The sequence below is a fragment of the Coptis chinensis genome, chromosome 7 (genome assembly GCF_015680905.1).
Source record: "Coptis chinensis isolate HL-2020 chromosome 7, ASM1568090v1, whole genome shotgun sequence".
Lineage (NCBI taxonomy): Eukaryota > Viridiplantae > Streptophyta > Magnoliopsida > Ranunculales > Ranunculaceae > Coptis > Coptis chinensis.
This window is the reverse complement of record NC_141462.1, coordinates 39,411,211-39,438,869: the sequence shown is the minus strand read 5'-3', so window position 1 is coordinate 39,438,869 and position 27,659 is coordinate 39,411,211. Positions and strand designations below refer to the sequence as shown.

At 35.5% G+C, this 27,659-nt stretch overlaps 2 protein-coding genes and 2 long non-coding RNA genes across 5 annotated transcripts; 3 read left to right on the top strand and 1 right to left on the bottom strand.

Annotated features, from left to right (window-relative positions):
* Positions 1-12: 12 nt before the first annotated feature.
* On the bottom strand, positions 13-1,981 carry LOC147487484 (uncharacterized). The gene is made up of 2 exons (XR_015201806.1): positions 1,879-1,981; positions 13-1,783 (listed from the first exon to the last, which is right to left on the bottom strand). It is a non-coding gene; the product is annotated as an uncharacterized LOC147487484 (long non-coding RNA).
* Positions 1,982-12,606: 10,625 nt separating this feature from the next.
* On the top strand, positions 12,607-17,117 carry LOC147487483 (lactoylglutathione lyase family protein / glyoxalase I family protein). Of its 2 annotated transcripts, none has more exons than XM_086572014.1 (8): positions 12,607-12,946; positions 13,036-13,097; positions 13,190-13,250; positions 13,314-13,393; positions 13,477-13,547; positions 14,732-14,821; positions 16,250-16,373; positions 16,857-17,117. In XM_086572014.1, exons 1-7 carry the CDS (start codon positions 12,731-12,733, stop codon positions 16,348-16,350), a joined length of 681 nt encoding a protein of 226 aa, XP_086428140.1. In that variant the 5' UTR covers positions 12,607-12,730; the 3' UTR covers positions 16,351-16,373; positions 16,857-17,117. The 2 variants fall into 2 exon arrangements, with proteins under 2 accessions (XP_086428140.1, XP_086428139.1); XM_086572013.1 differs by having other exon boundaries at positions 12,707-12,946; positions 16,839-17,117.
* A 4,923-nt stretch (positions 17,118-22,040) lies between these two features.
* On the top strand, positions 22,041-24,198 carry LOC147487482 (uncharacterized). Its single transcript, XR_015203174.1, has 3 exons — positions 22,041-22,100; positions 22,234-22,633; positions 23,561-24,198. It is a non-coding gene; the product is annotated as an uncharacterized LOC147487482 (long non-coding RNA).
* A 1,109-nt stretch (positions 24,199-25,307) lies between these two features.
* LOC147487481 (uncharacterized) lies at positions 25,308-27,659 on the top strand. Its single transcript, XM_086574045.1, has 7 exons — positions 25,308-25,977; positions 26,581-26,709; positions 26,802-26,897; positions 27,063-27,218; positions 27,316-27,435; positions 27,533-27,599; positions 27,650-27,659. The coding sequence occupies exons 1-7, from the start codon at positions 25,518-25,520 to the stop codon at positions 27,657-27,659; spliced, it is 1,038 nt and encodes a 345-aa protein (XP_086430171.1). The 5' UTR covers positions 25,308-25,517.

Genomic DNA, 27,659 nt, shown 5'->3' with positions numbered 1-27,659 from the left:
AACATATTCATATAGGTGTGTAACTTTTTTTTACTGAAATTTGATCAATATAATACAGTTTCCGGTAGCAAATCAAACACGTCAACTTCCATGGTTTATTAGCACCTTTGAAGGCTAGCCAACGCGCACCAACCCTAACTATGAATTGACATATTCATATATCAAATCTGGTATGCATGACATATGACCAATTAACCAAAACATTCTCACATTAAAACCGACATAAAAATCAAAACATGAGTGAGCATTAACTAACTAATAAAGATCGAAAGGATGACGACCACCTAATATCCTCAACACACGTATGTTCACTCTACTTGGTGTAACATTCAAATCTTATAAAGAAAGAGATTTATCATCCCCGGCCACTTGTCAGTAAAGTCCCAAGCTCATCATCTAAAGGATGATTCTGACTGTGTCCTCCAGAAACAGTGCTACTACCACTAAAAAAGTTATCACTGCCACCTCCATTAGTGACACCATACTCTCCACCGCTTCCACCATAACCACCAGCAATAGCACTTCCATCAAAATTGCTTCTACTACCATAGACACCACCTCCACTGCTTCCACCACCACCACCATAGTCTCCGCTGCAATTGTGTAGTCCTCCTGACCAATCTGTTGCAAAATTTACCCTTATCTTTCTACTATGATGTTCCTGTTGGTACATGGTCTGTATAACACTCTGTGCATTCTCATGAGATGCGTACTCAATGAAACCAAAACCTCTGGACTTGCATAGTCTCACGATCCATGATAATTCTTGTGCTTGTTCAAACAACTAACACATCGAATATCAGTTCTCACAGTGATAAACCAACAAAAAAAAAATCATAAAATCAAATAAATACCCCAGAGAAAATGATAAAAAATATATAACTGCATTCATATCATTCTCTTTGACATCAATCAAATTAGTACAACTTAGCTTACCCATATAATTTACACGCTCTTTTATAAGGTAAGTCCCAACTAACCTAATGTGCAAATAAAAGCTTATTTGTGCTTTGTCCAATGTCTAAACAATTCAACAATGGATTCCAATCACAAACCAATATCATTAGTTCATTATCTTCGTAGATTAATAACAAACCCAATGCTTAACTTAAAGGTGGATAAATGTACCAATCTTCAATATAAATTTTCTAACAATGGCATGAGAAAATCAAACCTTCTCAAGAAATTGTAACTCCTTCTTTCGTTCTTTTCAAGTAGTTGCCTCGTTTGCATTATATGTGCACTAAATGAACGATATAAAAAATAGATTAAGGTACTGGTTAAAAAAAAAAAAACATTCCTTGGTACTGTTGACGCTCCATGATCAACTACAGTACATTGCCATATAAGCTCTTGTAAGGATAATGCCTACAAACTATACTTATAAAATGTATGAACATGTTTAGACTTTAGACACATACATCAATATACACTCCATACTTATAAAATGTATGAACGGGTTTAGACTTTAGGCACGTACATGAATATACACTGGTTCCCACTACGACCCTATATTGATTCTCACCATTAAGCTTTTCTTGATTATCAACAGTTCCCACCCTACCGTTATTGTCACCATTATCCCTTCCTTGATTCTCACCACGACCTCTACCTTGATTATCACCATGAGTTCTTAATTGATTCTCACCACGGTCCTTCCTCGTTCAGGTATGGGGTATGGGTAGATAAACTTAAGAACATTTTGCGCATGCGATACCTTTTTCACTTTATCAGCTTTAGAATTGGCATCCTCTTTCCGCTTTGCATCATCTTTTTCAGAACCCTGTAAACCACTATTCCATTAGAAACCAACCCTGATTGATGAAGTTCTCAGAAAGTGACAAAATGACAAAGGCAGGCCAAACAAAAAGTACATACCAACTTCACGAAAATTTCATGATTTCCTTTCTTGAGAAGCTTCATAGATTCAAATCCTTTAGAGTCAAACTGTTCTTTCCTCGGTAGTTTTCGTTGAGAGTACTTGGTTTCGCAGATCTTCTCATATTCGTTTAGAGTCATCACATTCCAGAGGACCAATGAAATATTAGCCAAGGATATATAAATAACATGCTAACATAGACTACACCTAATGAGAATGACACAAACAGATAGAATAACTTGAAAGAATTAATTTCAGTAGTACTAAAACAATATGTAGATAGGATGGGTTAAAATTAAAATGTGATGGTTGGATTTAATTGGAATTAGAGAACAAATAGGCGCGTTAATTCTTTCTTTGATGTGACAGGAAAACATAGAAACCCAAGTAATATATATCGACATACTACAAATAAAACACGAAAACACCCATAATATAAGCCTACCATGACTTAGATTTCAACTTTCTAATCAATAGTAAGAATGTAAAACTGTTCTTTCCCTTTAACAGGCAAACGATTTGGTAAAAACTAAGAGAACAGAAGATCCTTTAGAATATGCATTCTTCAATCTTTATCAAGCACATACATTGAGTAAGATATGTTGAATGCACATTAGAGAAAACACGCTTGAAGGAATCATCAACATATTAACATATACAACTCGCAACTAAACATGATAGCCAGTTCATACTTGATAGTCTTCAATTAGGTTACTTGTGGTCTTCTTATGAATGGCAGATGATTGGCGAAGGTTTGTTAAAATAAAATCATTACCTTAAAGTTGCTGAAAGGAAGACTGGAGGAAAAGGAAAATTCTTCAAATTAGGTGAAAGCTATACGAAACAACTACCTTTCCATGAGACAATGAGAGTAAGGTTTTGGCTTTGGAGGAAAGAGATGAAAATTTGAGAAAAGGGTTTCCATGAGGGGTGGGATTGACAATGGTTTTTTTGCTCTGGTCATTTTTATAGTCTAACCCAAGGGTTTTCAATTTTTAGGTTTGTATTAAACGTGAATAGTAGAATCATGCGTGAGTTTTGTTTTTTTTTCTCAAAATATTTGAAAAGACCAAAAAGTGTTTTAAGAAATTACAAATTACACCAATATTAAAGTTAGTTTGGTAATTATATAGTTAATTATTTTTTAAATGGAAACTATTTTAGAATTTTGGCTGAGGTGGCACACTATGAGCATCCTGAGAGAATGGATATTAATGTAGGTAGGATTTCAAACCTATGATGCACGGATACTCCTAAAATGCCATTGCTTCTGTATCGGTCGGGTACAATACCGATATGGGTACTGAAATCCTTGAAATATACTTGATCCGATAGTTTTACTCCATTGAAATATAAATTGTTCTTGAGGCTTCAAGCTATATTGACTTTGACATGTGTTATAATAGTTTTTCACATATTCCTGACTAACTTTACTCAAAGAACTACTAACATAATTTTTAAAATACACATATTTTAAAATAGGGTTAAAATACACATAGAGCACATATTTGACAACATATTTGACAACGTATTTGACAACGTGATCTGGCATTTGGTATTGGACATCCAGTCGGCTGAAGCACCACTTAGAGCACGTTTCTGTCCAATTTGAGTTGATCACGTTGTTTCATGACTTTGTCGATTCGGTGTTTGGTTTTGGTTTATCGTTATATTTATTTGCTTGTTCTCATCTTTTGTAGTATGGATAACCAACAATAGTGCCAGAATTGAAACCATTATATGTTAAGGTATTTGTTATTGACTGACCCATATTGTGTTGGGCAGACCCCAAAAAAAAACAATTATTACAAGTGTGTCATTGGTCCCAAAAAGTCCAAAAAAAAGCAATTATTACAAGTGTGTTATTAGTCTTAAAAAGTTGAATTCGAAAACTCCAAGCGTAAATGACCCGACTAGGTCGTTCATTGTGCAAACCCAACGATATGGCCACACCGTTTGGACTAAATCTCCAACAATATGGCCACATCGTTTGAACTAACTCCCAAATGACTTGGCCACACCGTTTGGGACTTAGTCCAAACGATGTGCCCACACCGGTCAAGAGGCCAAGAAACATAATTTTATATTTTTTCAAAGTTCAAATCCCAAACGGTATGGCCACACCGTTTGGACTAAGTCCCTAACGATATGGCCACACCGTTTGGGATTTGAACTTTGAAAAAATATAAAGTTATGTTTTTTGGCCTCTTGATTGATAATGGGCATTATCGTTGGACTAAGTCCCAAATGACCACATTTGGGACTTAGTCCAAACGATGTGGCCATATCGTGGAGACTTAGTCCAAACGGTGTGGCCATATCGCTCTGATTTGCACAATGAACCAATTAGTCGAAGTCGTTTAAGTTTGGGGTTTTCAATTCAATTTTTGGGACCAATGACACACTTATAATAATTGTTTTTTTTAGACTTTTTGAGACCAATAGCACACTTGTAATAATTTTTTTTTTTTTTGGGTTTGCCCAACACAATATGGAGTCCATCAGTAATAGGACTCATTGTTAATAACACATATTAATATTTCAAACCTATGATGCACGGATACTCCTAAAATGCCATTGCATCTGTATCGGTCGGGTACAATACCGATATAGGTACTGGAATCCTTGAAATAGACTTGATCCGATAGTTCTACTCCATTGAAATATAAATTGTTCTTGAGGCTTCAAGCTATATTGACTTTGGCATGTGTTATAATAGTTTTTCACATATTCCTGACTAACTTTACTCAAAGAACTACTAACATAATTTTTAAAATACACATATTTTAAAATAGGGTTAACTAGTATTATTTCAGATAAATAATTAGGGTCTCCTCCTTTCTAAACACACGGTCAACTTGGATTGACCGTTAAATTTCAAGTCAAGCAACTAAAAATTACACAAATATTTTCATTATTTTCAAAAAAATAAATGTTCAATTTTAATTAAATGGGGGCAATTGTGGCATTTTCAGCCATTTGACTTAAAAGTTAACAGTCAAACCAAGTTGACTGTGTGTTTGGGGAGAGACCCTAATTTCCCATCTAGTGGGGGGTAATACTACTTAACCCTTTAAAATATTCATATTAATTGTTCGTACCCGTATTCTAATATTTTAAAAAGGCATATCGTACCCCGTACCGGTACCTATACCCGTAACCGTGCATCATAGTTTCAAACTATTATTTAAGAACTTTAGCTTGGTAGATTTGTTAAAAACCTATTTTATGTTTTATCATTTTCTTATTATGCTATTTAAAATTCTGATGCATTCCTTAACTATCACTGTTTTTTCTTATTGTATTTAGAAAATATTACCACTACACGATTTTTTCAACATGGGTTTCTGGATTTGATAAGGTTTTGATCAGTGTAAATTTGATTAAAGTAGCATTTTTGTATATGTGTAAATTGTCTGTGTATATATTTGTGTAGGGGTCCCTATAAATAGAGGTGCATGATCTTTCTTGATTATTTGTCGTTCTCATTTATATTTATATGTGAAGTTGGATAAAAAAAAACTGCCTTGCTGAAGAAGCTCTTGTTGACCAGGCAAAAATGCAGGTCCTGGAAGTGAGTCTACTTTCAAAAATAGTTTTTGAACTCTTAAAAACATGCGCTTGTAGCTCGATGGCGCACAACCTTATTTATCATGTTTTTACATATTTTTGTATACGTGGCCCTTCAATGAGAATTTAGATTAATGGGTTATTTAGGGATTGGTCCTACTTATTTAGGGGTATTTAGGGATAGGTCCTAAAATTATCGATTATTAGGGATTGGTCCTACTTCTATCGATTAACCTTGAGTCGTCTCAGTTGACCGTGGTCAACCCATTTTATAATAATAAAATTTTCGTTTTTTATCAAAATGGCCAAACTACCCTTCACATGTGCTTTGCATGTGACTTTAGAGAGACGTTTAAAATGGCCACGTGTCAAAAATCTGAAGCATTTGATCCAATGGCCAAAATTATAGAGTCGTTGGAAGTTGTCTCTTTGCTGTACTATAAGAGAAGGCGTTCAACACTCACACTCTTCACTCAACAACTTGAACACTGAAGCAAAAACATGGGTGGAGCTCCTGTTCAAACTTTCATTGTACCAAAGGTATGAAATCAACTTAAATGGTAAATTCACCAAAAGTATTTCACGAACTTAAATTGAAACTCCTTTAATGGCAGAAAAGTAGGATGAAAGCCTAATTAACTCAAATATAGGAGGGGTTAAATCCTAAAAGACTAATTCTATGTTGTATCAAATTCTAACTTTTTTTGAACTTGGTTTATTGACAGAATCGTCCACTATGTGAGCAAAAAGGCCCACCTTTGCTCCAACTTGTCCCTACCTTAATAGGAGATGGGGAGGATAATTGCAAGGGATCATGTATTTGTTCAAGAGTTGGGATAAAACAACAGGGCAAAGTCATTGGAATGTGGTTGCAATGCGACTGGGTTGGATGTTTTAGTAGGGAGATGCAATACATTGACTGCAACCAACCTATGCTGCCTACTGAAAACAAGACTACACTTGTCCTAGATTGTAATGCGTGTGGCAATGAGTGTTGTTGTGTTATTGAATAGGGTATCCCAAGTGAGGTTCTATCTGATGTAAGGCCTCATTAAAAAGGATTCAAATAAAGGTTCTTGGTTATGAAATATAGATTTACCTACAACAATTCAAATCTTAAACTCAGCAATGTCACTCAGACAATATTCACAAGGGTACCAAAACAATGTCAGCATCTGATAACAATCAAAAGATATATATGGACACATACATAAACCTGACCCAAAATGAACAACATCATATAGACCATTTCTCAAGTATATGTAACACAAAACAACCCAAACAACAAAATATGGACAAATATTCACTGACAATCCCCAAAAGGATTCAAAAACCAACTATTGTGTAAGTAGCTCTCCTGCTCTCTGATTTGCATTCACTGGAGGAGTTGATGGAGTTTCTACATTGTCATCACCAAACAACAAGCCATACAAGCCAGAGAATTCTCTACCCCTTCCCCTTCCATTCCCTCCTCTTCCTGTTCTGCCTCCTCTTGGTCTTCCTCTCCCTCCCCTGCCTGGAGCTTGTGGTTCTTGCACTGGAGCTTGTGGTTCTTGCACTGGAGCTACCTCTTGCACTAGGGCTCCTCTTCCTCTACCTCCCCTGCCTCTCCTTCCCCTACCTTGTGCTGGTGCCTCTTGTTGTGGTTGTACTTGGGGTGGTGGTCATTCTTGACTTACTTCTTGCTCTGTTTGGGCACTGCTCACTTATTGAATTAGTGTTTGCATAAGGTAAGGTTTATGCAGTCATGCACTAACCATACTCATGCATTTTGCTTTCAATATTCAACTAACATACCTTTACTTTTCTTCCCTTTTCTTTCTTTGCATTGGAGGTGCATCTTCTTGCATTGGAGGAGCTTGTTGTTGCATCGAGGTCCATCTTGCACTTGGTTCAATTGCTTTGTGACATCATGAGTATCATTAGACATTGAAGGATACATCACAATCACATTATAACCAACTATGACATCATGAGTATCATTAGACATTGAAGGATACCTTTTCTTTTCTTCTTCTTGCCAAATTCTCCTTTTTTCCTTGCATCACATGATCTGGAATTGTGACCTTCTTCTTGACACTTTGCACATTTCTTTTTTGACTTGGGCATTTCATCATCTGCCCTAATTCTCTGCTTTTCTTGGTCTTCGGGTTGTGTGGAGACTTCAGGAGGCAAGCCAATTCTTTGTCAAGGTGCGTTAAAAGAAAAATACATTACAAATTACATACAAATAAAATAAATAAATTGCTAAATAACAAAAGTATTAGGAAAGGGCATCACTCACTATTTCCGGCCAATCCTCTATATTATCAAGTGGATACAAATAACTTGCGTAAGTTGCTTTGAAGGCCTCAAAGACTAAAATAAGGACTACAATACACGCCATATAATGAAAAAATGTAAAGAAAGTACCCCAAGAGAATGCACATATAGACACAAGTATAGACACAAGTGATTTACCTAGACCATGGTTCCCTCCTTGACACGAAAATTGCAGAATTGCATGCACGCGGGCACTCCTCGACATTGCCACTCAATGCAAGAGCATTCTTGCTTTTGGATTTCCACATTATACTTCTTCCCGGTTAGGTGGCTTATTGCTAAATCTTGAGTCCGAGTTACACCTCGATCTCATAATTGTTATACCTCTCCTCTCTTCTTAATCATGTACAAAACATTTGGAACAACACCATGTTCAAAAGACTTCATTGACAACATTCTCCTATCATAGATGGACTTCAACAAAAGCAGGTTATACATGTCTATAAATTGGACCAAAGGTTTATCTCTTATTTTCAAAATCCATGAGTTGAAAGACTCACTTTGAAATTGTTAGTCAACTCATCACACTTTGATGTCCAATCAAAGTGTGCTCTAGCCCAACCTCCCTTGGCTCATTATCTAACCAATCCAATCTTTGCACTATCGGTTTTGTTTATGGTTCCTAAGATCCTAGTCAATTCGGTAGCTTGTATGTCATTGCGGCTTCCCAAGCAAGACTCTCCCATAATTCACGGGAAACTTAGCTTTAAAATTTTTTATACATATGTACGGAAACAAAATCTGCAACAAGAAATACATGTACAAGTTAAAACAACATTATAACAAAGTCGGAAACAACATTGCAACAAGAAATACACATGTAAAACATTAGATATGGCTTGATGAGATTTATAACAAAATACATGTATAAGTTAAAACAACAACTTGTGATTATAATCACGGGAAGTATACGCAGCAATTTGGTACCAATCCCTTTTCTTTGTCACTAATGAATGTCAACTTTTCCTTGTGCTTGATGAGATATGGCTTCAATTCGGACAAAAAAGGCTCCATGTATCTTTGTTCTCACCTTTGCACACATAAAACCAATAGGGAAAAGCCCATTCATGGCATCCGATCTATAGCGATCAAACAACACCCACCATACTTACCTTTGAGAAAACAGCCATCAAGCCCAATCACGGGTCTACACCCGGTCACCCACCCATCCGATGAACCCTTGAATGCAATGACTACACCAACAAATGTCGATTGCTATCTTTCACAAACCATTTAACAAGGCTACCGAGTTGGACTTTCTATCTGTCTACACATCTCGGGACTACTTGATACCCAACTTCATAATTTCCATTAATTTTTTCTAGCATCAAAACTCTACTAGACAAAGGCAGTCCAATAAGATATACTAACTCCAAACTCACAAAAATCTCTTTCTCAGATATCCCTTGGTTTGTAATCGGGATGATCTCTCATTTTGTCAACAAGTGTTTTAGCTACCCATGGTGATGTAGCTTTGTGTATACTTGTTTTCATCATCAGCCTCACATGTATCTTTGGTCCAAAACTTCCTAAGAATGAATGTGTGATTGTCTCTTTTGGTAACAGAGGCACTTACTTTCCAATCGACAATTGAAATCTTTACATTCTAAAATGAGCCTTTCCTTGTCATTCTTCGGATGTCTATAGCTAAACTTCTTTCTAATTGCCAAATTTATGAAAAATCCCTACAAGCCTCATTTGTTGGCCAAGACATTTTAGGCTTCAAGTCACACACAAAACATTCTCAACTTTTGGTCCCGCAAGTTTAGCCATCTCCTCGCCTCAAATATGTTTGTAACGACCCTCACAACACTAGAGTCACTACCTTGTATCTCTTCTTCTAAATTTTGTACTTCTTCCTCCATTGGCTCCATGTCATCCAAGGCCTCATCATCAACACCACATCTTGAGTAGTCACTATCAAGGATTGTAGTTGTAATCTTCTTCATCCTCATCTTCAACACTCCACTCATCATTATTTGTGACAATTACAAAAACTGGTCCAAAACTATAACCATATTCATACATCTTGTCACCTCCATCATCACTTCTATCCTTGTCATCTAATGCATCACCATCACCATCGTAAAAGTCTCACCTAAAGTAACCTCATCAAATGTTTACGGATCAAGTGAACCCAATACATGTTCCCAATCATCCACAACATCATTGGCGATGTAAGCAACTTCGTGTTCAAAGAACTTCCACAACATGCTCAACTTCAACTATTTTCTCTACTTCATCATCAGAAGAAGACACAAGGTTCAACATCAAAGTCTCTCCATTAGGGCCTACAAGTGGTTTCAACTTCGCAGACCTACCCGACCTTCTTAAAGGTTTTTCTTGCTTTTGGTAGGGGTTTCCAAAGAGGGGGTTTCACACTAAGGGGTTTCTCAGTAAGGGGTTTCTCAGTAGGTTGGACATTATTTGAAGAATTTTGGTTGTATACAGGGAATCTGGGTTCCCTAGGGGATCTTCTAACTCTAACTGCCTCACCCATTTTTATACTTTTGTTGGGGGTTGTTGGAAGTACAGAAGTGGTAATAGTCTTACTTGGTGGTGGTGGTATGGGACTTGGTGGTGGTATAGGACTTGGTGGTGGTATAGGAGTGGTGGGAGTAAATCTAGGGGATTTTCTAACACTAGCACTTACTTGGACACTTTTCTTTTTAGGGGTAATGGGTAATGGGTGGGCCTTTACTGGTGTGGACTTAACTGGGTGGGCCTTTACTGGTTGAGCTTTTACTGGTTGAGCCTTTACTGGTTGGGCTTTTACTGGTTGGGCCCTTTTGGTGACTTCATTGGTGGGAGGCTGTTGTCGAAGAAATTGGTGGGGATTATAGGAGCTCTAGTGGGTTTAGAAGTTGTTGATTTTGGAAAGACATACAGGTGGTATTTTTTTTTTCTCTATCGGGTTTAAGCTCATGCCACATATGTAATAGGTGTTCATCTTTTGTTAACCTGCAAATATACCCCTTGAATGATACTTGCCATTTGAAATTCAACTCCCACACCAACCAAGTTTTGCACATCCTTTTCAAATCAAACATCTGAGAATTCATCCCCATCAAATTCCATAGTCTTGCTTCTCCTACCACCTTTGTAATCACTACCCTTAATCTTCCGAGGGGTAGTTGTCCCCAAGAACCCCCATAATGTACAACAAACTGTTTTACACCTAGCACCGTCTTGGCCATAGTTCATAATATCTTGGACATAACAAAGCAACAAAAATAATCGACATTATACACTTATCACAATAAAATAGTCCTACTTTTAAGAACATGCAATAACAAGAGTACCCTAAGAACAAAATACATGCATATATATCCACCCAACCATCCCACAAAGAATCTTCTTACAAAAAAATGTTTTTAAACATAGGGTTCAATCAATAATACAAACAAATAATGGAATAAAACACGATTTTTATAAACAATCCTAAAGATCCATGCTTTTCACTTTAAAAACGCATGTTTTGACATGTAAGCGATACAAAGTTTGAACCGACTTACAATGAGCAACTCCAAAAATCCACGACCACCACAAGAGAGATGTCCACGAACAAAATTAGGCGACCCGACTAGCTAACACTCACAATTCGGTTGAAGTTTTTCAAACATTTCGAGTTGAAGTTTTTCAAAGCAAACAATTACGGTTTAAGTTTCTTTCTAAGATTCGTGAGTGAAGGTTAAGCGTTTGGTAGAAAACAAGAGATCTTCAAGTTATCATTTTTAATGGAGAAGATTAAGACTAAGATTAAGCGGAGTGAAGGCTAACTATTGTAACTAAGATTAAGTAAGTGGACAAAAATGGGGAGTCGCGTAGATTTTCCCCCCTCTATCTCACTTATTTCCTCGAGATACGAATACGAAATGATCGAAAGACTTACATAATTTCATTCCTCACTGTTCGACACGTGGTGTTCACAAACAATTCAATATAATGTAGCGTGTCAAGCACGCTGAAGGGTAGTTTGGCCATTTTGATAAAAAATGAAAATTTTATTATTATAAAATGGGTTGACCACGGTCAATTGAGACGACTCAAGGTCAATCGATAGAAGTAGGACCAATCCCTAATAATCGATAATTTTAGGACCTATCCCTAAATACCCCTAAATAAGTAGGACCAATCCCTAAATAACCCTAGATTAATTGAGCATTCAACTGAGTAACTATTTGATTTCAGCCTTTTGTTAGATCTGCGATGTCATCCGGCTCATTTGTAGTGGTTTATTTACTTGTATTTTCTTTGTGAGGTTGCCTATATGCTCTGTTTGGTTCGGTGCACAGACTTGCAAATAACAAATAGTTGCAAATGGTATGTGATTGTATTGCATGCATTGCATCTAATTTATTAGTGTTTGGTAAATCTAAGGCAAAATGATGTAAAGTTGGTTACATTATCCCACTATTTTTTTTCACATCTTATAAAGTTGGTTATATTGTCTCACTACTTTTTTTCACATCTTAAATAAGAGAGCACCTCTATTGTGTTTGCATTTATTTATACAACTTTTTTGGCTGCAAGTGGATGTCATGGAAACTACTTGTATAGTGTATATAATTGCAACTTGTTGCATCAACCGCCTATATACATTTTGCTACCAAACACTGTTTTGTAGGGTGGTTACATGGAATTAGGTGCATTTACATTTTACTACCAAATACTATTTTATGGGTGGTTACATGGAATTAGGTGCAATTGCATCTAAATACATCGAAACAAACAGAGCATATAGTGTAGTGATAGTACCAATGTCAGATGTTAAGTTATTCATTTGAGCGTTCAAAAGTCATTGACAAAAGGAAGGTGGAATTTCGATATGTTCTATATTCGTTTCTTTCTTATTTTCACCATCTCATGAATATTTCATTCGGACAAGTGTTCCATAAATTTCATTCGATATATTCAGGCCGTGTGCAATTGAATTGACGGCTTTTGCAACACGTGATAATGATAACAGTACTACTAATCAAGCCAACAACATTACTCTCTTCAAAATTACTTTTTTTTCGTACTAATAATAAAACCAATTTCCTCTCTCACAAAACAAACGTCTCTCATTTACGGTCATATTGTTGTTCAATGGCAAAAGAATCTGTTTCTAACAATCCGGGTCTTGTTGCAAAACCGGATGAAGCTACTAAAGGATACTTGATGCAACAAACTGTAAATAATCATTTTTTTTTTGTTTATTTTTATATATATAATAATGTATTAAAGAATTTGAATATTATTAGTGTGTTTGGATGTAACAGATGTTTCGAATTAGAGATCCTAAAGTCAGCTTGGATTTCTATTCTCGCGTTTTGGGGATGTCGTGAGTTGCTTTTTCTTTGTTCAAAATTCAAATAAAATTAAAACAAAATCAAGTAAGGTCCTAATTGTTTCCTATGTTCCTGGGTAATTTAGGTTGCTTAAGAGGTTGGACTTTCCTGAAATGAAGTTCAGTTTGTACTTTTTGGGATACGAGGTAATAAACACACAAAATTATCCTGGTGTGGGGAATTTACTTATCTATTGCTCTTTGCTGTAGAATACAGAAGCAGCTCCGGTAAGTCCCTCTGAGAGAACTGTCTGGACCTTTGCTCAGAAGGCTACAATTGAACTCACACAGTAAGAAGTACCATCCATTTCTACGAATTTGTGGTTTAAATTATTGTTTTGTTCCTGCATATTGAATATTCTTATTCCAAAAGCAACTGGGGTACCGAAACTGATCCTTCATTCAAAGGCTACCACAATGGGAACTCAGAACCTCGTGGCTTTGGTATGTATCTTTCTTTCTTCACTTGCAACGGTGTAGCTGAATCCATGAAAATGCCTGACTTAGATTTCATCTTTAGATGGCTTAAATATTTCTGACGTAGCAAGCAGACTATTCTGAGTTGTACAAAGTTAAACAAATAGTCAAAGAACTTCTTATGTAGGAAATCTCATCTAAACTATTAATTAATTGTATTCTAGATTGCTTCTAACTATTTAATGAGAAGTAAGGCATTAGTATGTAATTAAACCTTTTGAGGTCCTTGATGCACATAAGCTTCATATTGGTTGTGTGCTATGTTGCAATATTATTTGCGTGTCTCAGTGTCCGTTATTCTTGGTTCATACATCTTATAGTCTGTAATTCATAGTTGCACTGATATTTGTTTGGGGGTTAGCAGCTAGGAAGCACGGATACCAATACGCGACACGGATACGCAGACACGGCAGTTTTCAAAAATATAGGACACGGATACGTCATGGACATGTTTGAATAATATATATATATAAATATTATATAATTGAGCATTTTTCACCAAATTCAAATTAAAATGACAATTCTACTTCATAAAATGACCAATTCAAACACATTAAGCAGCCACTTACATGTATAACTTGGATTCACTTCATCTTTCTTCTCTTGCATCTCTTCTTAACTTGGATTTTATTTCACTTGTTTTTTTTTGTTGAAATTCCAAAAAAAATTCTTGTATGTGTGAGATTACTGTCCCCTGTGTATCCCCGCTTGTCGGAAATTAAAAAATTAATTATATAATCGGATACTCCAAATCGCGTATTTGACACGTATCGGATGCGTATCGGGGCGTATCCGTGTCAGACACGGATACTTCACCCTTAGGGACGTATCGGTGCTTCATAGGTCAGCAGTACTTGTTTATCCCCTGATGAGTTATCATTTGTAAATGGCCTTACATATTAACACTGACTTCGATTTGTAGTTCCAAGAGAATGCAAAATCCTGATGATTATGTTTCTATCTTGGCTTGCTTATTCTGGTTATATGTATAACCACTCAAGAAAAAGATGAAATATATCTAGGCTGGTGCTTGCAAACTTTACAGTGGATATGCTACAAGGCGTTTTATAGTTAGTGTTGTGTTTAAGTTTAATATATCATTGAAGCACTCAATCTTGTCAGCTGATTTCAGTCGTCGCTTTCATTTTCAGGTCATATAGGCATCACTGTGGATGATACATACGAGGCATGTGAAAGATTTGAAAGTCTAGGGGTGGAGTTCGTGAAAAAACCTGATGATGGTAATTTCTCTTGCTGAACTAGGGAAAATGATTGAATATTGTATTGTACTGTACTTACTATATTATCATCAATATAGTACTTAACTTGCCTGGCGAAAGATAGAAATTTCTAGCTTATGGAAGAAAGTTCTATCTTTTTTAGGCAACTGAGAAAATAAAACTTTTTTTTTTGGCTTTTATAAACAGTCATAACCTGCATAAATAATACTAACTAAACTCTGTTTTGTTTTTTTGGGATATCTAAACTATGTACGCACGCAATTAACTAATTATTACATATTTAATGGAAGGCTTACAACCGCCTGGTTGTGAATAGACCACTCTTTTCATAGTATGTATACTTGCTCTAATGCCTTGTCATTTTCTTATTATTTTATAGTATGTACCACGGACCTCGGCTCCCTTCTGGCGGACGCGCTACCTTTAGAGGCCATGTGTCAATAGTTAGATCTGGGGACACTATTTGCTTTTGTGTGGGAAAAAGAAGTGGATTTCTTTAATCGACAGTTAGATTTTGGTGTGGACCAGAGGGTGAGTAGAGTGTTCACCATTAGACAGCTCTTCAACATCGGGTATTTTGTGATGTGATGTAGGGCAGAGTGTACTATTTTGCTTGTATTGTTTAATTATTTTTAGCAAGTCGGTTTTACTCAAAACAAGTAAATCTCATTTTTAATGTATATGCATAATTTAGTAGCATCTAGAAATCGTCGAATAGGTTTAGAAGGTTGCTAGTATGCTGTAGATAGCTTAGGAGACCAAATTTTTTTTATTGTTTTAAAAGGATTATAAGTTGTGTTAGAGTTCTAAGGGACAATTCCTAAGGGGATCTAAGGGCTGCGCCTAACTTTTTAGGGTGTTTCTATTATGTAAACCCTACTACTTTCTTATATGTAGATGTGTGAGAGAAGGCCGAAACTAGTTAAGGCAGTATTGTCTTTTCTCTCTTCTTCTCCAGATTTTCTTCTTATCATATTCAGTCAAACATGATTTTACTGTTATGAACGAGTTATCTATTAAATCTCCACTATTATTGTTTAAAACTTAAGGTGTGTTCTTGGACTTTGCTTTTTCAATTTCAATTGATAGCTTCCTCTAGGTTATGAAGTCACCTAAATGGGGACTCTTTGGTCCTGAAATTGATAATATTGTTTAAGATGGAGAGAAGGTTTTCCACATTGCTTTCCGTGACTGCTGCCTAGGAGACTCTTGGTCTAGTAAAATGTCATAATATTCCTCAGCTCTGAGAAGTGAAGTAGACATGCTAACCAATCAGTGCATGTTTAAGGAACTCTAATAGTAATATTCTTGAGAGTTGTATCTCATTTCAATTTGATCCTTTCATATTCGTTTGTTGCGTTAAGTAATTTGATTATGTTTAAGATACCTTAAGTTACAACTTACAAGGTTTTATTGACCCAAATGCAGGTAAAATGAAAGGGATAGCGTTCATTAAGGACCCTGATGGATATTGGATCGAAATCTTTGACCTTAAGAAGATTGGAACTGTGACGACCGATGCTTCTTGAGCTAAGCACTGCACCATATTTAGGTAACTTTTATGACCAACATGTCTAAATATTTTCTTCTAGGTTCCTTATTTGTTGCTAAGCACTGCAATTAATATATTTTTCTTTCTTTTTATGGGAAATTAATATTCATAAGCATATGTTGCTAACGTGCTATATAAATGGGCTTCTCTGATAAAACTGAACAGCGTGGAGACAAGTTTGTTTTGTCAAAGCTAGTAGCGCGTCTCATAATGGCTTTCTGTTTGTATATGCTCTAAAAATCTTTTAAGATGGGTCAAATTGCAAAAGTCGTGCTAATAACCTTGCTGTCTTGCTCTATGTTCATTGAGATAACCTTGCAAAAGGCTTTTTTTTTTTTAAAATGCAGCAGAAGCAATACTACAAAAATCAGTGAGTAAACCAAGCCAGCTCACTGATTTTTGTAGTATTGCTTCTGCTGCATTTTTTTTTTAAAAAAAACCTTCAATAGTATCTAAATTCTGTAGGATTTTGGTTTGATGCAGGGAACTTGTGTTTAGAGTTACCAGTCAGTTGCTGTTTTAACAGTCTTCCAAGTTAGTTTTACGCTTCTACCGTGAAGATGTTGGTGTTCGTTCCAACCGTGTATCAGTCAAACTTATGTGAAGTTTTCTGTTGGCATTTCTTTACGGAGATTGGCATGGAAAAACTTTGCCGAACCTATTTTGTGGTCATACACCCCTATGTCTTATACAGTACTTGTTGTAATTATTAAATTAATAAATAAAGCATTTTGACATGGAAAACTTCCTACTATTTTGTTTAGGTAGCCACGAGCCAGTATCTTGAACTGATCAAACGAGTCGAAAATATATGCAACAAAACCTGTCAATATCTGGAGAATCTCATCATAAACAGTATATACCCTAATCAGTTTAATATTGATGTTGGGCCTTGCATTCAAGTTAGTCCTTTAGCTCGTGGGTTGGCCCTTTATACATGAAAATGCCTGACTATATTTCATCAGTGTTACACTGTTACTGTCGCTGTTGTCAAATTTTAGATGGCCTAAATATTTCTGATGTAGCAAGAAGACTATTCAGATTTGTGGGAAGATAAACAAAGTTTAAGAAATTCTCATGTAGGAAATCTCGTCTAAACTATGAATTAATTGTATTCTAGATTGCTTTCTATATATTTAATAAGTCATACAATTAAACCTTTTGAGGTCCTTGATGCATACAAGTTTCATATTGATCGTGCGCTATGTTAAGTATGCTATGTTGCGATATACTTAACGCGGTCTGCATTCTTGGTTAGAAAGCAAAATGTTTGTTCATACGCCATATAGTTGGTAATTCAAAGTACTTTGTTTTCCCCCTGATGAGTTATTATTTGTAAGTGTGGCACGACACATTAGCGCTGACTTTGATATGTAGTTCTAGAGAATGCAAAATCCTGATGCTTACGTTATATTGGCTGCTTATATTATACTAGTTAGTTACTTAGTTATGAGCTAAGCAATTAAAATCAATTTTCGAAACTAATTGGTTGAGTAGCGATATATGGTTATATATAATAGTATAATCATACCAAATATTTCTAAATAAATAGTGATCCAAGATACAACAAAAAAATATCAAATTCTCATAATTACATTTAACTAGTTCAATTTTGGAGTAATACAGAGATGTCAAACACAAAAATTAAGTTAAATATTTAAAAGAATAAAGGAAGAGAGAAGTGATAATATATATTAGAGAGATAATACAATAATTTGTATATTTAACTTTTTTTTTAGAGATGACGAACAAAGGTGGAGTTTTAAGCTTTAAACTTCACAATCAAATTAAAGACAACAAACCTCCTTCTATCCATATTTCGCTCGTTAACAAATATGAATTTTCTATTATTAATTGTTTTGTTAACAAATCTATAATATTTGGTTTTGATGGTGGTGTGGGTTTGTTGGGGTGAAGACTCCTCGAAATTATAAGGTAAAAAAGTAGGGTTTTTTTATCCTACTATTACTATGGTAATTAGACTTTGGTTTAGAAATCTTTGAAATATTAGTTTTGGTTATATTTCTCGCTACTTGAAAAATCAATCAACTTGACTGTGGTCATGCTATTTGCTCTTTTTGAAATGGTAAAATGCCCCTCGAATGCGTCACAAGCTCACATGTAAGACTAAACTTTAATATCTAACTTATAATAAGGACCATGCCCTAAACGATGACATTATTACATGGGTCAAAAATCTAATTTATCTTTAAGAGTGAGAGAGGACAATGGTGTATCATATCTAGGTGATTTTTGCTCTTCATAAAACTGGGTTATGCTCTTCATAAGATTCTGTGCTATAGTGGATCTAGGTGTTTTTTGGGCTAGAACCCTAAAACCATTATTTATTACATGGACCAACATAAGGAGCATAGTTTTAAACTGATTTGAAGGTGGGGTGGACTGCATATGATGATTTTTTGCTCAAACAAAAATTGATAGGAGTTTAGTCAAAATAGGTTATAAGTTATAACAGAAAAATTACTGATCATGTTCGGTTTTAGTCACAAGGAAAAAGTGGATGGGGGTAGCTGTTTTAGAATCTAGATGCATCCAGTGGTGTAAACATGCATCTCATTCCGTGTGTATTTTATATTAAGCTTTAGTTTGTCAAAGACTTACGGGAATGCATATATAGTTTTGCATGTTATAGTTATTGTAGATGTGAGTCGTGGAGGACTTAAATGACCTGACTATAGCTTTTTGACCCATCATGAATTATGGATTATATTTTGATTGCTCATTTAAAGTGAATTTAAGTGATAGAGCGAAATTGGTTGAGAAGCATGTGCAAGAAAAGATAAGTTGTACAAGTCAATACTAATTAAATGTATGATTAATATGGATCTTTATGTAGTAAGCTTCCACCAAGAATCCCCCATTCTTTTTCTGTAAGGCTTTTGGTCTATCTATGGAGTAATGGAAGATACACATTGTCTTAACCATCGTCCTCTCTCAATCTTAAATATAAGTTAGAATTTGACCCAGATAATAATGTTATCATTTAGGACATGGTCTTATTGTATGTTAGATATTAGCGTTTAGTCTTACTTGTGAGCACGTGTAATGCACACCTAGGGACATTCTGGCCATTTCAAAAGAGCAAGCAACATGACCACAATCAACTGAGTTGACTAATGGTTAAGTAGCAGAAGGAGGACCAAAAACTAATATTTCAGCATTTCTAGACCAAAGTCTAATTATCAAAATGGTTAGACGTATCAAAATTTGCTTACAGGTTTTAAAATTATCCAACAGTCCAAATATTTCAAATTTCAAAACAATTTTTAACCAATTGTTTGGGCTGATTTTTTGTAGGAAGTTTCTCCATTATGAGAATGCTATATTTAAAAAAAAAAAATAAAATAAAAAATAAAAAAAAATCAACCCTCAATTCATCTTATAAATCCACTTTTGGTAGTGAAATTCATATATAACGGGTTCAATTGGATAAACTTGAAATACAAAGGCAAAATGTGGTTTACATAAGCATTATATATCATTATATGGGGGATATTAATATATAAACATTACAAATATTAATAAACATTACATATTGTGATTACTTGCGATTTATATAGATGACATTAATATCTTTGGTTCGGAATCTCCTTTAATGAACCAAAAGTTTACATTTATATAATTTATATAATACTTTGGCCATGAACTTCATCGATCTTTAAAGCACCCACCCATCTTCAAGAATTGTTCTCACTAAAAGTCGATACATGATGAAAAGTACTATAAACTATAAGGCTTTTTAACTTCTAGATCGAAAACTTTAGGGAAACAGTTATGTACAAGGTCTTGTATCGATGATACATGGTCTTGTCATCTGCTTGCTATATATATGAATCATGAAATGTACACAATAAATTGCAACGAGAAACATAACATTATTCAGTGAACACTTACATGCAAAGAGAATAAAAATGGATTTGAAAATCCCAGATGAGCTTTGTTTCCTTAATTGAACTGAAGTATTCTCATACACGTAATATGTTCATTGAAAAATACACCCAGGGACATTCTGGCCACTTCAAAAGAGCAAGCAATACGACCACAATCAACTGAGTTAACTGATGGTCAAATAGCAAAAGTAGGATCAAAAACTAAGATTTCAGTATTTTTGGACCAAAGTCTAATTGCTATAATAATAGCATGACCAATGTCTAAATTTTTTTATATAATATTTATTGTTTCTAATATATTTATTTATTTCTACTTTATATAACATATGTCAAAGACATGGACATATGTTAAAAAAAACATGTAAACAAACTCAAAATCGTTAGGGTATTTATAAGTTTTAGATTAACCTAATTTTTTGGGTGATTTTGGACATACCCAACAAAACACTTCCATACTCCATAACTAACATAATTTTTTGTCATACTCCAATAACTGCCTAAATCCAATATTTTCCATAAAAGCAAAAAGATTAAAAAAAAAAAACAAAATAACTACACGTCCTATTTGTACCTTTTTATTAGAAAAGTTTCTTTTCACATTCTTCGTCATCCTTCCTAAAAAAAAAAATAAATAAATAAAATCGATAGGGTGTAGTAGCATTAGCCAATCATAATACTCCAAACATAATACTCCAAATAAACAACTAGGATTATTATTACCACCTGCAAATCCCATACTTCAACTCCAAACAAAATTTAAAGTCTTAGGCTAAGTCCAATGGTTTGGTGCGCCATCCCGCCAAACCACAATAGCATAGTGTATACAGTTAGCGGCTTAGCGTTTCCCAATCCAATGGTTTCTTTTTTTGGGACTCTTCAACCGCCATTCCCACAGGCCTGTGGAAAAAAAAAAAGATTTTTTTTTTAGGACTCTCAACCGCCAGTGCCTATGGCGGGTTTTTTTTTTTTTTTTTTTGACTCTCCAACCGCCATTCCATTGTAAGGTGTGGGGAAAAAAATTAAAAATAAAAAATTTTTTTTTTTTTGACTCTCTAGCCGCCATTCCCAAAGGCGTGTGGTTTAGATTTCTTTTACCCGCCACTTTGAGTGGCGGTGGTGTTGACGCTTATCCCGTTAAAACCGACGCTATATATATAAGTAAATTTATACCGATAGCGTTGGCGGGTTAGCATTTTGACACACCATTGGATCAAAATTTCCGTGATATGTGGTGTTTTGCCGCACCATTGGACTTAGCCTTAGAATCCGGCTTTCGTGCATGGCTCGCTAAACAATCATTACCAGTCGAAGCCGCCGTAGTCACTGCCACGAGTGCAGTCCAAGGCGCTGCTATTGGTGGATTTATGGGCACTCTCACTTCTGATGTTACGTCTGCATTTCCAACTCCTCCTCCTGAAGCTGCTCTTAATCCTCAAGCCATGGCTTCACTTCAGCAAGCCCAGGTACTTGCTACTTCTTTTGGTTAAAATCAACTAGTTCAGGTGAATTTTGAATATAATTGATGGGTGAACCATTTTTTGTATTGGATTGTCATTGGTCCCTCTGTTTTATCGCTTTCATTGAGGTTGTACTGCATTTAATTTAACTTTTGGGTTGTTTTGTAGGGTCAAAACACTAGTCGAGAATTCCTTAAGGGATGCGAAACTCTCATTTAAAGACTTGGACGAGGTAATCCTTGTTGGTGGATCAACACGTATCCCAGCACATCAGGAACTTGTTAGGAAGCTGACCGGGAAAAAGAACCCAATGTCACTGTCAATCCGACGAAGTTGTTGCTCTAGGAGCAGCAGTTCAGGTCAGTTTCATTATCATTCTTTGACAAGTCACCTAATTTGATATCTTTTTCCCATGAACAAATCGAATTGCTTGTACTAAAAACTATTCGATATGAGTTTTATTAATATATGCTGTTGTAATTCTTGCATTAGGCTGGTGTCTTGTCTGGAGATGTTAGCGACATTGTGCTCTTGGATGTCACACCATTATCTATTGGTTTGGAGACTTTGGGTGGTGTCATGACAAAAATCATTCCTAGAAACACAACTTTATCCACTTCCAAATCTGAAGTGTTCTCCACAGCTGCAGATGGACAGACGAGTGTCGAGATTAATGTCCTTCAGGGGGAAAGAGAGTTCGTAAGAGATAACAAATCTTGAGGCAGTTTCTGGTTGGATGGTATTCCACCGGCTCCACGTGTTGTCCCTCAAATTGAAGTTAAATTTGACATTGATGCAAATGGTATTCTTTCCGTTACTGCTGTTGACAAGGGCACAGGGAAGAAGAAGGACATCACTATTACTAGTGCTAGTACTTTTGCCTAATGACGAGGTACATTCTCTTACAGTCTTACCTTCTTTTTCTTTTGTATTTTAATTTGTGTTTACTTTTGGTTTTACTAGATACCTTGAGCGCTACTTGTGTTATTGAGTTTATACCCTGATTAGTCAAACTGTTCACTGGAATAACTTAGGTGTGTTTCTTGTGAACTCAAATTCAAGGATCTGCATCTTGAGGTGAATTCATAAGTTGAGGCCTTGATGTTTATAAATTAATGCCACTCTTAGTCCGAGTGATTGGTGGATTAGATAAAAAGTTTATCCTATATGCATATCCAAGGAGTGAATAAGTAATTACACCTTAACATGATTTTAACTGGAAAAGCCTTTCCATGGAATTGCTTAGATTCCACAACAGGGTTTCAGCACGATATGGTTTAGTACGATTCATAGCCAACCTATCCAACTCACCTGCATACTAAGGCACCAGAAAGCCAGTTTTTGAGGGGTTTTGCCCTCACTTAGTTTGAGGAAACAATCAAGTCCCTGCTTGTTGTGCAGATGCACATCCCTACATTGTCAGCCTTGTCCATACTGTTGAGCACCAATACAGTAACATATCCTTCCTAGGCCCAGAAATTTTGTCATTGTGTATGGGTTTGCAAAATTTGGGAATGCATGTTGCTTACATATGCCTATTTGCTTCACGGGCGAGATCATCGTATATAACATATGCATCCTCACACTTTTACCCTTGCATTTGCCAGTTTTATCTGGTTTTAGACTCTTGGCTATAGCACGTGTTTAAAAGTTGGATTGTATCTCATTTTCTGTGGATTATATATCCATTTTACCCTTGTTCCCTTCAATTCCTTGACCTTGATTCTTCTTCCTGTGTAAGCAACAGACGTTGTGTTAGCTGTTGTTCCTATTAAAACTCATACACACCTTACAATGGTTGATTGAATGATATATCCAGGTGCAAAGGATGATAAGTTTAAGCAGAGAAGTTTGCGAAGGAGGACAAGGAGAAGAGAGACGCCATAGATACAAAGAACACAGATTCTGTTGTCTACCAGACAGAGAAGCAGCTCAAGGAGTTGGGCGACAAGGTCCCTGCTCCAGTCAAGGAGAAGGTTGAAGCTAAGGTTGGAGAACTTAAGGAAGCCATCTCTGGGGGATCAACACAAGCCATCAAGGATGCCATGGCAACCCTCAACTAGGAAGTCATGCAACTTGGTCAGTCCCTTTATAACCAACCTGGTGCCACAGGTGGTGCTCCTGGTGCTTTACCTGGCATTGATGCTGGGCCTTCAGGACCTACAGGATCAGCTGACAACGGCCCTGATGGTGATGTAATTGATGCCGACTTTACTGACAGCAAGTGAGAGATATAACTTTTAGAAGTCTTTTTTGTCAGGTCTCGTCATTGACCTGTATACATTGATTTTCCAAGAATGGAGTACACCATGGGAGTGGTTTTGTTGTGGCAGATTTAGCGGAGAGGATAAAACAATAGTAAACAAATAGTATTACCATTCAATGTTGGAGGTGTTTTCCATTGTGTTAATATACACTATCTGCTTTTAATATAATTGATGGGTTTGGGTTTGGAAACATGAGCACAAACTTTGCAATGATAACCACAAAACCAATTTCTCTCCCTAGCTCTTTGCACCAATCAACAAGGTCTTTTCGATTTTCAAATATCTGTAATCATTTTGTTATAGATTGTATTACATCACCATTCGGAAAAACGATATACTAAATTTATAAAAGTGTTTACAAGTTCTTACTGTTGCAGTTGTAAATGCGTCGGTCGTATCTGGACAAACAAAATTAGAGTTTTCTGTCAAACTTTCTTGCTCTTCATTTTCGACTCATAATTCAGTTGAAGCAAAGACAATGCATTTGGAGATGCACTATTAATAGGATGAGGTCGTTCAAAGTAAAATTTTATCAAAAAAAAAAATTGTTTAGGTTTCTTATACTTTCAAGTATGCACCCAAAAAAATAGCACACTTTTGTTTAATATTGCAAATAAACTCACATTTTGTTTGGTGTTTGTATCATTTATTATAGTAATCCAAAGTATAATAGTCTTTTATGTTCTCCCATTCGTCAAAATTTGATTTTGAATTTTTTTCTTCATCCTCATTCGGGTTGCTTTATTCATCCTCATTACTTTGGTATGATTGATTCAAATCAAAAGTGGGTATTTGTGATGTTTATTGATGAGATAAAAAAAATAAGAGATCATTGGAGAAGAAGAAAAAAAAAAAAAAAACCTGGTCTTTTTCTTCTTAATCACGTAGAGTAAATAACTTGTTTTAGTTAATAAATATTTTGGGTACGTCTAATAAAAAAGAAGGGTAATTTAGGAAGCTAAATGTGTCTAAAATTATTTTTATTTATTTATTTTAAAGTTCGGGAGTGTTTTGTTGGGTATCTCTAAAATCACCTAATTTTTTTTGTAGATATGATCTCCTAATTATTCTAAACATTGTCACAAAATAAAAAATTTCTAAGCTATAGTAACTTCAAAAGTATAATAATGAAATGATTTTCAAGTTGAAGCTGCTTACTCCAACAGAGAACCACATGAAAGCTACGACGACTTAATGGCCTATCTAAACTATATTAAAAATTGCGACCTTTATCTACAGTCCCGCTACAGTGGAATAATAATTTTTTATGTACTTCTAGGTCTCTTCGTCACTTTTCCTTCCGTTTTTGCCCCTGTACCTTCCGTAAGAATTAACCTTTAGAGTCACTTTTCCTTCCGTTCTTTGCCCCTGTACCTTCCGTAAGATTTAACCTTAGATAGATAATCAAATCATCCAATTTAGCTTCTCCTTCCCCGTCACCTTCCTATCTCACCGACTCCAATCTAGCTTCTCCTTCCCTGTCTCCAATCTCATTTAACTTCATAAATAATGGTTGCTACTTCGAACACCAATCAATTAATGGCTGCTATTTCGAACGCAAATCAATTATCTGATAAAAATAAAAATAAACGGTTGGAGCAACGGCGAAATCAATATAGAGAGCGACGCGATATGATGTCCGAGGAAGAACGAGAAATTCAGAGAGAACGTTGGCGTTCACAGTATAGAGAACGTAGACTGAATATGAGTAATGAACAGGTTGTCGCTGAGAGAGAACGTCGACGTCAGTATAGAAAGCATCGCGGAATTATGACTGAGGAGCAACGAGAAATTCAGAGAGAACGTTGGCGCTCGCAATACAGAGAGCGTAAACGAAAAATGAATAATGAACAAATTGCAGCTGAAAGGGATCGTGTGAGGGATCGGGCTAGAGCACGTCGTTTATCTTTGACTGGTGTTGAAAATTTGTCTTCAGAGCATGCAAGCTTGCTAACATCACTTCAATCAGGTACATTTTTTCTTTACACGCTTAATTGTTTGTTCCTTGCTTTTATTCAAGTATAATTACACGTATATACCATTAATACCATTAACCACAGACAACTCATCTAATCTCATCCCTCCCCTGGACAACAACCTGTAAGTCTGTAACTCATGCTCCTGTTATGCTGTTAGACCCATGGAATCTAAATTGGAAATGGGCAATAATCTAAACTGGAAATGCTGCTAGACCCATAACGGATTCATAGAAATATACTCCATCTAAGTAACAGTTAAAACTTATAATAACTCAAGCATATAAAATTGTCGGCTAACAGTTAACATTAGAACTCATAGGTAAAATCAACCATTACTTCATCTCATATAATGATAATGTTTAAGTCACCAAGATACAAAAAAAAATCATCCTGAATAGGACTATGACAATTACTGAAATAGACTCCATCTAAGTAACAGCTAAAACTTATAATAAATCAAACATATAAAATTGTCGGCTAACAGTTAACATTAGAACTCATAAGTAAAATCAACCATTACTTCATCTCATATAATGATAATGTTTAAGTCACCAAGTCCTTAATAGTACTATGACAATTACTGTGACTTGCAGGCCAGCATGTTTCCCCTTCCATTGACAATATGGTTAACAAAGATCACACTCTTCAATCCATTCTTCGTTCTGAAACCGATACACAATTGTCTTCGAAATGTACAAACACACTAACGTCTGATCATTCAGGTGAGTACGTAGTATTGTAATATTGTTTTCTATAAATTATTTGTTTGTTTCTTGGGCTTACTTGCATTCGGTTACCTTACCGTGTCTTGCAGGTCAACATGTCCATGATTCCATCTATAACGAATTTAGCAAAGATACAACTCCTTCACTTGGCCTTGATCAGCCATCTACACTTACTACGAAACTGCGTAATTCTTCTTCTTTGCATCAACTCTTATACTTCATCACACAATCACTAATTCTTCTTCTTTATTTAATTAATTATTAATTAATTGTATATATAATTGTCTTTGTTAATTATTTATTTATTTATTCTGTTACTATTTTATTTATTTATTTATTTATTTATATAGACGAACAATCGACTACAGAAAACTTAAATGCATCTCAGCTTTTTAGCATTTTGCAACGACATCTGGACTCAGAAGTATCTAGGATTGGAGGTCACCATTACACTCCTGTTTTGGATATTAGTCAAGGTTCTATGAATGTTATATTTAATAATGCAGGTGTGTTAGACCTCTGTATTCTCATCTAAACAACGTATATGATTCGTGTCATCAATTTTGTTAATGATTTAATCTTACTGCATTTTTACTTGAGCAGTTTCCACTCCCGTTGTTGGCGGATTTAAAAAATCATGTTCAAATATTTTCGGAGATTGGAACCTACATGAGGAAGGTCATGAAAATGAAGACCCTGATCAGTACCTATCTACTCTCACAGGTTCTTCTTTATCTTTTTATGTATTTATTACTTTGTGTTTTATACATTTATTTATTGTTATGGGGTTTTCCAAACACGTTTAATTATACCATCACAGATGATCCCGGTGTTGTTCAATCTGATATATCAAACCGGTCGAAACGACTATCCAAAAGACAAAGATCGCTTTCAACAACCGTGCTAGAGACTTTACCGACTCTTCCCTCTTCAACAGATGCATTTAG

What these genes read in the sequence shown, in the direction of transcription:
- LOC147487483 (XM_086572014.1), top strand. Translation starts at nt 12,731, where the DNA reads ATGATAACAGTACTACTAATCAAGCCAACAACATTACTCTCTTCAAAA. An exon ending in TCTCGCGTTTTGGGGATGTC is followed by an intron (nt 13,098 to 13,189) that starts GTGAGTTGCTTT and finishes TGGGTAATTTAG; the next exon opens with GTTGCTTAAGAGGTTGGACT. An exon ending in TGTACTTTTTGGGATACGAG is followed by an intron (nt 13,251 to 13,313) that starts GTAATAAACACA and finishes TCTTTGCTGTAG; the next exon opens with AATACAGAAGCAGCTCCGGT.
- LOC147487481 (XM_086574045.1), top strand. Translation starts at nt 25,518, where the DNA reads ATGGTTGCTACTTCGAACACCAATCAATTAATGGCTGCTATTTCGAAC. An exon ending in GCTAACATCACTTCAATCAG is followed by an intron (nt 25,978 to 26,580) that starts GTACATTTTTTC and finishes TGTGACTTGCAG; the next exon opens with GCCAGCATGTTTCCCCTTCC. An exon ending in GTACCTATCTACTCTCACAG is followed by an intron (nt 27,436 to 27,532) that starts GTTCTTCTTTAT and finishes ATACCATCACAG; the next exon opens with ATGATCCCGGTGTTGTTCAA.